At 60.2% G+C, this 12638-nt stretch overlaps 1 protein-coding gene across 3 annotated transcripts in view; it reads left to right on the top strand.

The window, feature by feature from the left end:
- Positions 1 to 12638, top strand: part of ASB1 (ankyrin repeat and SOCS box containing 1) — a 39734-nt gene that overhangs the window by 8204 nt on the left and 18892 nt on the right. Inside the window, exon 1 of one of the 3 annotated variants that reach the window (XM_055346160.1) lies at positions 11968 to 12056. The exons of the other annotated variants lie outside the window; for them this stretch is intronic. Coding sequence (XP_055202135.1) covers positions 12008 to 12056 — 49 coding nt within the window. The 5' untranslated portion in view covers positions 11968 to 12007. Of the gene's footprint in view, positions 1 to 11967; positions 12057 to 12638 lie in introns of those variants that run through there. 3 annotated transcript variants of the gene reach the window in all.

Raw genomic sequence — 12638 nt, 5'->3', positions numbered from 1 at the left:
GGGATGTGCCTCTCGGAGCAGATTTGATCGGGACACGTACATTTGCCTGTTTTTCTGCTTCGCTTTCAAGCAGCCTGTTTGCGATCCCTTGGGGATGTTCCAAAATTGTCCTTGCGACTCGGGCCGAAGCTGTCGTCTGCGATCACATGCCGGGCCCTGGCTGCGGCCGCCCTCCAGGAAATCAGGCCTTGGAACAGTTCCCCGTCCCCAATGCCCCTCTGCTCTTCTGCTGGGGCCGCAACGAGAAAGACCGCGCCGCCCCCCACCCCGTGGTGGGAGATCGTTTACGAAGATCCTTCGTTCGCACTTTCTCACGTGGGCCACTCCAGGGCTGGGGTCAGGGGTCAGGCCTTCCACCCGCTTCACGGCTGAGACAGCGAGGCTGCGGGAGCGAGTTACGGGCCTCTGCCAGCTGTGAATCCCCGGCACCTTGGGGTGCAGGGCCCGGGGGAGCCGCTCCGGAGGCCGCTGTTGGCCGGAGGCCCGGGAGGTTCTCTCACCTGAGCGAGCACAAAGCTAAGAAGGGGCCACTCAGTGATCCGCTGGAAACTCCCGATCGCTCCGTCTCCCCCACCCGAGCCAGGCACCCCTGCCCCGACCCGTCCCGGCCTGCTGCAGGTCACCCCCGCCCGGCTCCGAGCCACGCACCCGCACCAGACCCTGCCTAAATCTGGGCGAGCCAGTGGCACCCCAAGTTCTTCAGGGACCCGTGAAGGGGCTTCAACTTCTTTCACAATCAGAAAAAAAAAATCAACGTTTAGGTCAAAGTAGATGTTTTAATACACACTATTAATATATTCCTCTTTACATCAACACGCTTGTGTAATATGGTTTTTAATGATTTTGGTGCAGGAACAGCCCACAGAGGCACAGCGCCGGGGGCCGTGCTGCAGCCCGAGTGGGGACCTGCTGCACAGCGGACCCAGAGACCCGGGGGCGCGCCTCCCTCCGGTGGGCTTGCCCTTCGTGGGGATCCTGGCTCTGAAGCAACGTGTGTCCGGGGCACTTTCAGCACAAACCCTGGGATGCATTTAAAAGTAGGACATTCAGATAAAAGCTCCTCGACCGTGGATTTTAGGCGTTGAGCTTGTGGGGACGGCGGTGAAATCAGAGCATCGACCGTGGCCGTGTGCACCCCTCCACGGGGCCCCAGCCGCCGTGCCCTTGCAGAACTGCTCCCCATTTCCGTGCATCCCCCATTTCGCACTCAGGTCCCAGATGCCTCAGCAGTGGCATGAGGAGCCTCGTCTTGTAAAGAGCGAGGTGGGCTCTGGGGTGTGTTGGGGTGCCGCCCGCCCCCGCCTGGCCGCCCCTCCGACCGCCCTCGGGGACTTCTGCGACACTAAGTGGCAAGAGCAGGACAGTCAGCGCTGCCGTCCGGCCCTTAATCACCTTTCACATTTTACCCCCATCAGAGCCCCCAGGACCGCTCGTCTCTCCCCAGTGTTTCCTTGGGCCAGGGTCGGGGTGCTGACACTCTGGGCACCACCCGTCACAGGCCACAGTGCGTGGCCCCGTTGTGTTCCCGCCACATCCGGGGCACTCCTGGCAGCATTCGGAGCCCACCCCCACCCCCCGCCCCGTCCAGTAAACGGAAATCTTGGCCGCGTTGGCATCAGAACTGCACTCGGGCACCGCGGCCCAGGCTGGCTGTGGGCACAGGTGGGCACAGGGCCGTGGCGAGGCTCCAGAGCCTTCTGCGAGGCTGTGGGGCACTTAGGACGGCGAGTGCGGTCTCCTGGTTCTCAACTGTGTGCTACGCGCCTTTTTATCAATGTTTAAAATATACGTCGCTGTTACATCACTGCTGATCTTTGTAATTCTCCTCCATGGGCGGGGGAGGGGACGGCCTCTGGTTCTGGTCCTCTCTGTTCTGAGTGGGATTGGGGGGCACGCGGTGCTCCTCACTGTTCTGGGGACCCCCCAGGGGCCCCGGGACATCTTTCCTTCCGGGAGTGGGGGCTTCCTCCCTTCCCAGGCCTTCGCCCCCCGTGCCTGGCTCCTCAGGGGGCGATTCCCTCCTGTGGGGCCAGCTTGCCGGGCGGGGAGGGCTGCTGCTGGAACCCCCACAGCAGTGAGCTGACGCGGCTGCACCTGCACCTGCCCCGTGGCCCCACGATGCAGCCTCCTGGGGCTGCAGCCCCTTTGGGCTCTGTTTGCTTGAATGGGCACGTTTGGGGGCTTTGGGTGTGGCCTCCCCCCTCAGTCTAGCGGGCTCCAGGCTGCTGAGCTCTCCCAGGGGCCTGCACATCGCCAGGGGGGCTCCAGAATCGGGGGTGGGGGCCTTACAGACGGCGCAGACCCTGCCTCATCAACTCCAGGGAAGGTCCCGGCTGCCCCCCCCCCCCGCGGGGCCCTGCCACCTGTGCCACCTGGGGAGGCCGGGAGGGCTGGTACCTTCGTAGATCCTAGTCGGGGGGCAGATGGGCAGGGGGCCAGCAGCACCGAGTGGATCAAAGGGGAGGTGGGTGGGCGGTGGTTTCCGGTCCTTTGGCCCCACAGTGACTGCTGCTTCCGTCCCAGAGACCTTTGTGGTTCTAGCTTTCTGCTTGTTTAATACTTAATCCATTAGAAAGCGACACGTCCATCTTCTCATCCTTAAATAATGTCTTTTGCAATCTCATCTTTTTTTTTTTTCACGTGGATCCAACACATGTTGTATTGAAGCACACGTGTCTACACTATTGGGATTATATAGTTTATATTGTGATGTCACACGGACTGACGGATGGACGGACGGACGCGGCGTCCTCTGTGAGCGATGCAATGTGTTGCATCTCCCCCTCGTTACTAAGCGTTCTCACCGCCGCTTCATTGGAGACCTTATCTTGGTTCGGTGGCAAACATTTCTCATCCCATCGTAGTTTATTCTTTGGCCCCTAGACAAATACGCCCCCTGCTCCCCGCCCTGCTGTCGACCCCGGTTTGGCCGCATCGCGGGGAGAGCGGGTGCCTGGGGGTCCCAATCCTTTGAGCAGCTCACACAGTCCAGTTCATAAAAGTTCCCGATAGGTTACCCCCCCGCCCCCGCCACACACACACACACACACACACACACACACACACACACACACACGATGCTTCACCTCATTGTGTTTAACAGACAACATTGGACGCGTCATTATCCCCCCTTAGTTGTTTTGTTGCAGTAAAATACGCATAACGTGAAATGTACACTTTACCCCTAAGTGTCCAGTGCGGTGGCATTAACTCCGTCCAGGCTGTGCCACCATCAGCACCGCGTCCGTCTCCAGAACTTTCTCTTCCTCCCAAACTGAAACTATGTCCCCGTGAAACACCGAGTCCCCGGCCCCAGCCCCTGCTCTGTCCCCAGGGGTGTCAGGGCTCCGGGGCGTGCGGATGGGACGTGTCCTCCTTCCGCGGCGGGCTGGTGTCACGACGGCCGCAGCGTCTTCCAGTATCACGCCCGTCGCTCCGCGGGCCAGGATTTCACTCTCTTCTTGGCCGACACGCGCCGCTTCGCGCCGATGGCACCACGTTTCGTTCGACTCTTCAGCCGTCGGGCCGGCGGGGCCCTCGCCTGCCTGCTTTCCCGGCTTTTGGTTGCGCACAACATACAGTTGGAATCGCCGTGTCGTGCGGACTCTCTGGTAGATTGTTCGAGGAGCCGCGGCCCTGCTTTCCAAGGGCAGCTGCGCCGGTCTGTGTTCCCACCGCCCGGGCCCGGGTTCCAGTTTCCCCAGATCCTCACCGACACTGTGGCTCGTCTTCTCCAAAGTCACACTCTTCGTAGATGCTTTTCCTACTTGATTCTGCGCTTCCTCAGGGAGCTTTGTATTCTCAGGTCTCCTACCTGCTGTGATAAGCGATTTCTCCTGGATGATAAGTTTTCATCCTTTGCCTTTAAATCTCTCTGACTTTTCACATCTCAACTGTGACGCTCATAAACCCTCCGTCGGGCAGTCTGTTTTCACCTGGAAGACTGATTCCGTGTGGATGTCCCGTCCTTATTACGTGGGCTCTCTTTTTCGCCACTCTTTGTTCTTTTCTCCAGCTTCATTTTTTAAATTCTATTTGTCTTGTTTTGGAAAAAGAAAAGTTTACATCCCGTTTTTCTTCTTCCATTTTCCTCGATTTGTCTAGTTTGAAAGTTACGCTTTCAAGCGACGGTTGTTATTTATTTATTATTATTTATTATTAGTTTATTTTTTGACGGTTGTTATTTTAATGGTTCAAGTAGTAGCTACCGTGGACTCCTCACAGTTTACAAAGTCTACGAGTCACCCATGCCTTTCGTTTTCTTCCAACAATACAAGCGCAATCCCAACTGATACGCCGTAGTATCTGGTCTTTTAATTTTACTTTTTTTTTTTTTTTTTAAGCTCATGATTTGTTTTATTTTTGCCTAGGCAGCCACATTCTGTTCAAATTTATTCACATATTTACCAATATCTGCTCATCATTCTGTCCTGCATCTCAGACCTTCCATCTGGGATCCTGTTCCTTCCTTCTAAAATTGATCCCTTAGCGTCGTGTTTAAGGATCACATGGAGAAGCCCGCAGAGCTGTGTGGACGTAACCCTGCGAGCTCCTGAGTGTTGCCTGGACAGCATGTCCATTGAAGTCGTCTCGCCCGCAGCCAGCCTGCCTTCCTTCAGTGGCGGGGCCGCATGCCCAGCTCCCCCTGGGACCCCAGGCCACCGACATCCCCATCCACGTTCACCGTCCCCCTACCTCTGTAAAAAAGTCGCACTGACGTTGGGCCTTAAACTCAACAGACTTCCTACAGGAAACACACACACACGAGCACACGGCCGCTAAAGTTACTTTTATGGACATTTCCCCAAGAAATATTTCTCTCTGGAAAAATAAATTCACAGGATGTAATTAAAACCACTATATGTGTATGTTGGCCTGGGTGCTTCTTAAGTGCTTCACCAAATGGGCCACCAAATAGAGAAATGAAGGCCGGCTTTGTTCAGGTCTAGGAACAATGATCTTTATTAATTGTAACCCAGGGCATTCTTCTGTTACTTTATGGATTCAGAAGCAGCCAGCACACCCTTGGTCCTGACCCCAGTGTGGCCGCTGTTGCGGGGGAAAGCTCGGGGGGGGGGGGCACTGGGTCACCTGGGAAAGACAGCCAAAGGTCAAATAGCTTGTGTTTTCTGGCTGTGGCCTTTGAGAAAATAAGAGAAATCCATCTTGTCTTCAAACAGCGGAAAAATTAAATCCTGCGAAAAAGTTACCAAAGTGACGGGTTTTTGAGCAACATGGCAGACAGGAGCTATGTGGCCGTGTTGGCTTCCTTGGCCCTGTTCCTGTTCCCCTTTATCCAGTTCTTTCGGGGGGACTGCCGGGCTCTGGTGGGGGGACCCAGCTCTGGGGCTGGCACCGGCAGCAGGGCACTCAGGGCACTCCCTGCCGTGGATACGGCGTGCGGGCCGAGAGGTGGCCTCTCCTGCAGTTGCTGAGCTAGGCACTCGGAGGTCCGTGGTGATGTCGCAGAGGAAACTGTCATGGTGGAGGCTGCACATGGGTGCGACCTTGCTGTGCCCGAGCACCATGGCGAGGTCACGGTGCCCGGTTATTTGGCCAAACACCAGTTTAGGTGTTGCGGTGACGGTATTTGGCATCTACAAATCAGTGGACTTTGAGGTTACCCTTCATAATCTGGGTGGGCCTCATCTAATCAGTTGAAGTACTTTAGAGCAAAAATAGGTTGCTCTGAGAAAAAGCAGTCCTGCCTCAAGACTGCAGCATACAAACTCTGTCTGAGTTTCCAGGCTGCCAGCTTGGATTTCAGACTTGCCAGCCTTCGCAATCACATGAGCCAATTCCTTAAAATAAATCTCTTTACATACGTGTATATGTATGTGATATGTGTGTGTACATATATCATACACATGAATGCACGTACACACACACGTACACTCACACGCACATCCTACTGGTTTGGCGTCTCTGGGGAGCCCTAACTGATGTGGTGGGCTTCCCCGAGCAGAGCCTAAGGTGAGTGCAAGAGATTAAGCAAGTGGTCCCGGGGGAGAGGAGCGGGCAGGGGATGGGGAAGGGTGGAGACAGGTGGGCTGTGATGTCAGGCAGCAGCAGGAGCCAAACCATGGCAGGCTCTGAGTGCGAATCCTGACTCATGCAAGGGCCGTGACCTCCCGGTACTCCTTTTCCTCTCACTGCCTTGCGTGGTGGCTCTGGAGCCCGCGGGCACCAACAGCGTCTGCTACAACAGGCTGCCAAGGGCTTCGTGGCTCCACTAGTTTGAGCCGAGACTGATTAGCAGCGGGGCGCCCCGACCAGTCACCCACCTGCTGTGCGAGTGAGGGAACCAACCCCTCACAGACGGTGGCTGAAGCTCTCGGTTATCCAGTGGCCACCCGGTCCCTGCAGGCTGGGCCACGGGGGCCTGACCCTGGCCGACTGGTGGTGGGGCTCTGTCTCCAGGACGTGAGCTGGGAGACCCATGGTGGCGCCGGATGCCGGAGCTGCTGCTCTTGTGGGGTCAGGCCGGAGTTTGTGACTCCGTGAGGCAGTGGCTGGTCACCGAGGCAGGGCCTGGAGCTCAGAGAGGAGCCAGGAAGTCCCCCTGCAGAGGGCGCATGGGCAGGGGAGAGGGACCGGGTGCCAAGGGAGAGCCAGACGGCGGCACAGTGAGACCAGGGTTCAGGGGGACAGTGAGAGGCAGAGATGGAGGGACAGAGTGACAGGCGTCAAGGGACAGGCAGGGAGAAGCTGCATCATTGCAAGTAGCTGCAGCAGTGGCTGCCCACCGCCCACTGCCACCCCAGAAAGGACATGGAGGTGGCACTGCTGTGCCTTCGCCCCTTGAGCGCGGAGCTGGGTGACTGGCCACCTGAATGCAGCAGACACGCCACTGCCCGGCTCCTGAGGTGTCCCCGCATGGCCCGCTGCCGCTGTCGGGACACCCCCTCCCCCAGGAAGCCACTTACTACGCTGTGAGGAACCCAAGCCCACAGAGAGGCCACGTGTGGTGTCCTGACTGACCTTACCAGCCTGTGGGTGCCACCCTCGTGTGCCCCCCACCGCTGGCAGCCGGCCCATGAGAGGCGGGTGTCTCCTGTCCCCGGGGCCCCAGCTGGGCCAGTGCGGGTGGCAGGGGGTCACTCTGGGTCTTCCTCCTCTTCTTCCCGCACACAAAAGTCACTGCACCCCAATGACATCCCTGTGACCCCGGGACACGCTCGGTCGGTCAGGGGCCCATGAGGCCGTCCCTCCGCAGCCCGGGCAGTGGCCTTTGCCGGACCGTCCCGCTGTCTGTCCGTACCCTGGGCTCCGCTGCTTCCTCTCTGTGGTGGACTGCACACCCTTCTGTGCGCCCCCAGCCCTGCTCTGTCCCCCGGCCCCGGGTGGCGGTGAGGCGTGATTCTGGCTGCCTCACGGGGTGTGTGTGGGGGTGTGGTTCTTGTGGCTGCTCCCCACTCGTTACCTGGCGGCTTAAGACGCAGAAACGCAGGCTCGTCCGGTTCGGAGGGCAGAGGGGTCTGTGGGCCTGTGTCCCCCGGAGGCTCTAGGGGCAGGTCCTGCTGGTCCCTTCCAGCTCCCAAGGGCTCCTGGCTTCCCCAGCTTGGCCACTCCCTCCAGTCGGTGCCGCTTCCTCACGTGGCTTCTCCCTCTGGGTCGAGTCTCAAATCGTCCTCTGCCTTTCTCTTATCAACACACCTGTCCTTGCATTTAGGGCCTAGCCTGAGTCCAGAGCACCTGAGGTCATTGCCCTAATTACGTCTGCAAACCCCTCTCCCCGACAAGATCCCGTTCACAGGCTCTGGGGAGCTGCCGTGCACCCCGCCGCCTTGGACCATAGCTTCCGTGGGCGGCGACCAGGTGGGCTCTCGCCTGCCGCCTGGACTGCCGCCTGGACGAGGGGCCCTGTCAGTTCTGGTCGATGAATGACTTTACCCATTTGTTCAATAACAAGTCCTGTGAGAGAATCAGAATATCCAGCCGCCGCCGGAGGCAGCTGTCGAGGAACCTAAGCGTCTGCCAGCAGAGATAGCGCAGCTCGGCGCAGGGCTCTAAGTCCAGGTGGGAAGAGATCGAGGCGGCGGGGCGTGGGCGGAGGCTGGCGGGAGCCCAGGCACCGGCTGCTGGGGGGGGGGGCGGGGGACCCTGGGCTGCCCATGTGGGGACCCGAGGGTGTGTGGACACCGGGTTCTAGATGTGTCCTGGGGGCTGCAGGAGGGAGGGCGGGGAGCACGTGTGGCGAAGGGCCCTGCACGTCCGGCCAAGGAACCCATGGGAGTCCCAAGGGTCGCTTAGGAATCAGCAGCCCGGGGACAGACTCAATCTGGACAGACTCAATCTCGAGTTGCTTGGCAGGAAGAGTGAGCCTGGGGGGAAGGAGGGAGAGAGGCGGGCTGAGGAGCAGTTTGAGGGGCGGGGTAGGGTCCCAACTGGTTTTACAACTGGGAGTCCTGTGTTTGGGAACCTGCGGGGCCTGGAGCCAGGCGGGAGGTTGGTCTCTCCCGGGAGCGGTGAGTCATCCTCTGAGAGTCTGCAGCTCCTGCTGTGAGTCACTGTCCCTGCCACCAGGACACCAGGACGCCTGGGGCTCTCTCCTCCCTGTGATGTGGGCACAGCAGGTGCCTTACATGGGTGTTCAAAGGAGAGACTCGGGAATGCCTGGTCTCCTCAACACCTGTGGGGGGACACACGCTTTGATGGGGCTCCTGTGGCAGCTTGGCAGCTCGGCCCGGCTTGGACGCCGTCCTCAGCCATCTCTGGCCAGGGAGGGTGGGTGTGCGGGAGGCTTCGTGGGCCACGCTGACTGCTCCCCACCACTCGCTGCCTGTCCTTCCCTGTCCCGGCCCCGGCTGGAGGCTTGCTTGGACGCTGCCTCTGGCTTTGACCCTTGCTTCTCTCCCAGCCTGGGCAGAGGAGGAAGGTGGGTCCCCAACCTGGGATGGGGTTTGGGAGCAGAAGGGGGGCCTGGCCCAAGGCTCCTGGGAAGAGACACTCCACATGCAGGCTCAGAGGGCCCCGAAACCAGGAAAGCTGCCCTTTCTCACCCTGTTGGGTGGTGATCTGCTGACCATACATGGTGCTAGGCGTTGGGATTGAGTTGCCAGCACCCCAAGCCCAGGGTGGGGTCCTCACGACATGCAGCTGTGGGGCTCAGGCTTCTAGCCATCAGGCATACCAGTGGTGCTCCCAGCAGGAGAAGGGAATGGGCAGGACGAGGGCCCCTGTCTCTGACCTCCTGTGCCAGAGAGCTTTGTTGGACATTTTTGCTATAAAAATTATACCCAAATGAGCACCACTGCAGCTAAATCTCTCACACAACTGATTATGAGACTGACAGAACATGAAGACTCCTAACTCTGGGAAACGAACTAGGGGTGGTGGAAGGGGAGGAGGGCGGGGGGTGGGGGTGAATGGGTGACGGGCACTGAGGGGGCACTTGATGGGATGAGCACTGGGTGTTATTCTGTATGTTGGCAAATCGAACAGCAATAAAAAATAAATTTATTATTAAAAAAAACACAACTGATTACTCTCTTAGAATAAATGCCTGGGGGAGGTATTTCTGATCAAAGATTAGGAACCTTTAATGCCAAGCTATCTTCCAGAAAGATTGGGCCAGACTTCAAGGAGGTTATCGTCTGGGGACACTGGGCATTTTATTCAGGGGCCATAGATGAGTGGGCAGCGTGGGGGTGGCCCAAGCTATCAGACGGCAACGGGAGGCTGTGGGTGGGTTTTAGGGTGGGAGGGAGCAATGGATGTGGGAAAACGCACGGGTGCTGCTGGGAATGGGAGGGGGGCAGAGACAGCCCCGATTGCCTGAGGTGGCACCAGCCCTGTGTCCGTGGGCTGGCGTGCCCTGTGTGCCCAGGGCTGTGACGGCACTGGCAAACCGCTGTTGGGTGTAGATCATGCAAGCTGAATTAATTCCATCCAAAGCATTCACTGAGCTCCCTTTTGTTGGTGGGCGTTTGGGGCTTAACAGACCCAGAGAAGTGGGACCCTGGAGAGAGGTGAGGCCTGTGTCAGCCCTGGGTCTGAGTCCTGTCTCAGCCACTGTGTGTTTTGGACACAGCACCAAGGCTGTTAACCTCAGCCTCAGGGAGGGGGGTTAGTGCCACCGCCAGTCTCTGCTGGTACTGATGGCACGGTGCCCACCGCTGGGCATTTAGGAGGAGGGGTGGGAGGCCAGGCATGCGGTGGGGCCTCAGGTCTTTCTCAAGAAGAGACAGGGTTCTAAGGGCAACATCGGAGCCAGGCCCTGGCACAGAGCGATGCTCTGCTCAGGCTGCTGATCCCTCGATGCGAGGGCACTGAGGACTGGGGACAGGGAAGGCAGCACAGCTGAAGCCAGCTGGGACAGGGCTCCCAGGCCTGGCTGCACGTTAGAGTCACTTGAGCCTCAAAAATTGTGAGGCCCAGGCCATACCCCAGCCAGACCAACTGCATCAGGACCTCTGTGGTGGGAGTAGGGTGGGGCCAGGCTTCCTTTTTTTTTTTTTTTTAATTGTGATAATATATACATAGTAAACCTTCCTTTTTCAACCCTTTTATTTCATTATTTAATCTTAACAGCATACATTTCAGTAAGGTTAAGTACATTCACACCATTGTACATTGGTCAATCTCCAGAACTTTTTCATCTCCCCAGATGAAAACTCTGTGTCCCCCTTAAGCAACTCCTCATTCTCCCCTCCTGCAGCCCCTGGCACCCATGCTGTGCTGTCCTTATGAATCTGACTCCTCCAGGTCCCTCCTATAAGTGGAATCATACAGTATTTGTCCTTTGGTGACTGGCTCTTCTCACCACGATGTCCTCAAGTTCATCCATGCTGTAGCGGGTGTCAGAATATCCTTCCTTTTCTTTTTGAAAGATTTTACTTATTTATTTGAGAAAGAGAGTGGCCAGAGCCTGAGCAGGGGGGAGGGGCAGAGGGAGAAGCAGACTCCCCACTGAGCAGGGAGCCCGACCTGGGGCCCTGAGGTCACAACCCCAGCCGAAGTCAGATCCCCCTACCCCACGGAGCCACCCAGGCACCCCAGAGTGTCCTTCCTTTTTAAGGCTGAGTCTGGATGGCCAGATGTCCGCTGACGGTGGACAGTTGGGTGGTTTCCAGGCCTGGGTGTCGTCGCCCGCAGCTGTGGTGGACGGCCCGCGGGCTGGGCACACCCCTGGCTCCCTACCCTGCGGCTCCACGGGCGTCACCCCAGCGTGGGCCAGGGTGCCGCCTGCTGTTATCAGGTCCCACCAGCGCTGCAGGAAGCCCTCCGCCCCCACCCGGGCGGCCAGGCCTGCAGCCCCGGGAAGCGCGTGAAGGATGCACACTCAACACACACCGTGTGACAACGTTTAAGAAGCCAGAGTGCAGGGAGAGTCACTGGCTCTGTTCCCCAATTTGCTCAGTAAATGCTTTTGCGAGAGGCACGGGGCTATGATTTAATAGGTGGGATCCCCGGCCTCATCGAAGGAATTCCAGGGGGTGGGGGGCGCGCCCCTTTCCTAGCAGGTAGATGCAGAGCCTGTTGCAGGGACCAGGGCTGCCCTTCCCGCAGCGTCGCATCCACGCTCTCCCGCCGCTGCTGCAGCCGCAGGAGGAGCGCGGGGACCTCCCTCGGCCCCGCCCACACCCGCGAGACCACGCCCACACCCGCGAGGCCACGCCCCCTCCTCGGGGGCGGGGACGGACCCGGCCAATCAGAGCTCCCGCGCAATAGGCTCCGCCCCCCCAGGTGAGCGTGTTTTCCCAGACTCCTCCACTTCCGCGGAGGACCCGCGGCGCCGCCGGCCCCCGCGCCCCGCGCGCCCGACACGCCGCACCCCGACAGCCCGCGCCCCGGCTCGTTGGGCCTCACGTCCGCGCGGGAGGCCGGAGGAGGAGGCGTCGGCGCCCTGCGCGGGGCCCCGGGAGCCCGTCGGGAGGGGCGCGCCCGCCGGAAGCCGCGGCCCACCTGCCCGCGGCGCCGGAAGTGGCCGCGGCTGCCCACTTCCGGTCAGCGGGGCGCGCGCGCGCGGGCCGGGGCCGCGGACGGGGGCAGGGCCGGGGCGCCCATGGCGGAGGGCGGCGGCCCCCACGGGCGGGCCGGGCCGGGGCCCGCAGGTAACGTGCGCGCAGCCGCCGGGCCGCGGGGGGCGGGGGGGCCGCGCGGGGCGGGGGCGGCGCCCGGGTCGCTGTGCCCGGGCCGGGGCCGCGCGTCGTGGGCGCCCTGCAGCCCGGCCTTGCTGCCCGGTGGAGCCCGCCGCCCAGCCGCCGCCCAGCCGCCGCCGGCGACGTGAGAGGCCCCCCCGGCTGTCGGGACGGGGCTCGGGTCGTCTTCGGGAAAGCGCCCGGAGCCCGCCGCCTGCCCGGGGCGCCGCGGCACCTGCACGGGCGGGGACAGCGACGGCGGCGGCCGTGACACAGCACGTCCGGGGGCGACAGACGCTCGCGCTCGCGGCCCAGCCCAGCCGAGCGGCCGTCGGACCTAGGGCTTCCACCTTGAGACCCTCCCGCCAAGCGGGCGCGCAGTTGCAGGGCGGGCGGCTGCGCTGTCTGCTCCGTCGGGGACGCGTTCCCTCCTAACCTGTGCTGGGATTCCCTCTGGGTCAGTCTCTGGATTCGCCCCATGTACCAGATGCTTCTATGGGCTCTGGACCTTACACGCGGTCATCATCATCTGGGTCTTTGGAGAGCCCCCCCCCC

The sequence above is a fragment of the Nyctereutes procyonoides genome, unplaced genomic scaffold (genome assembly GCF_905146905.1).
Source record: "Nyctereutes procyonoides isolate TBG_1078 unplaced genomic scaffold, NYPRO_anot_genome, whole genome shotgun sequence".
In the NCBI taxonomy this organism is placed as follows: domain Eukaryota; kingdom Metazoa; phylum Chordata; class Mammalia; order Carnivora; family Canidae; genus Nyctereutes; species Nyctereutes procyonoides.
This window is presented reverse-complemented; position numbering and strand designations above follow the sequence as displayed.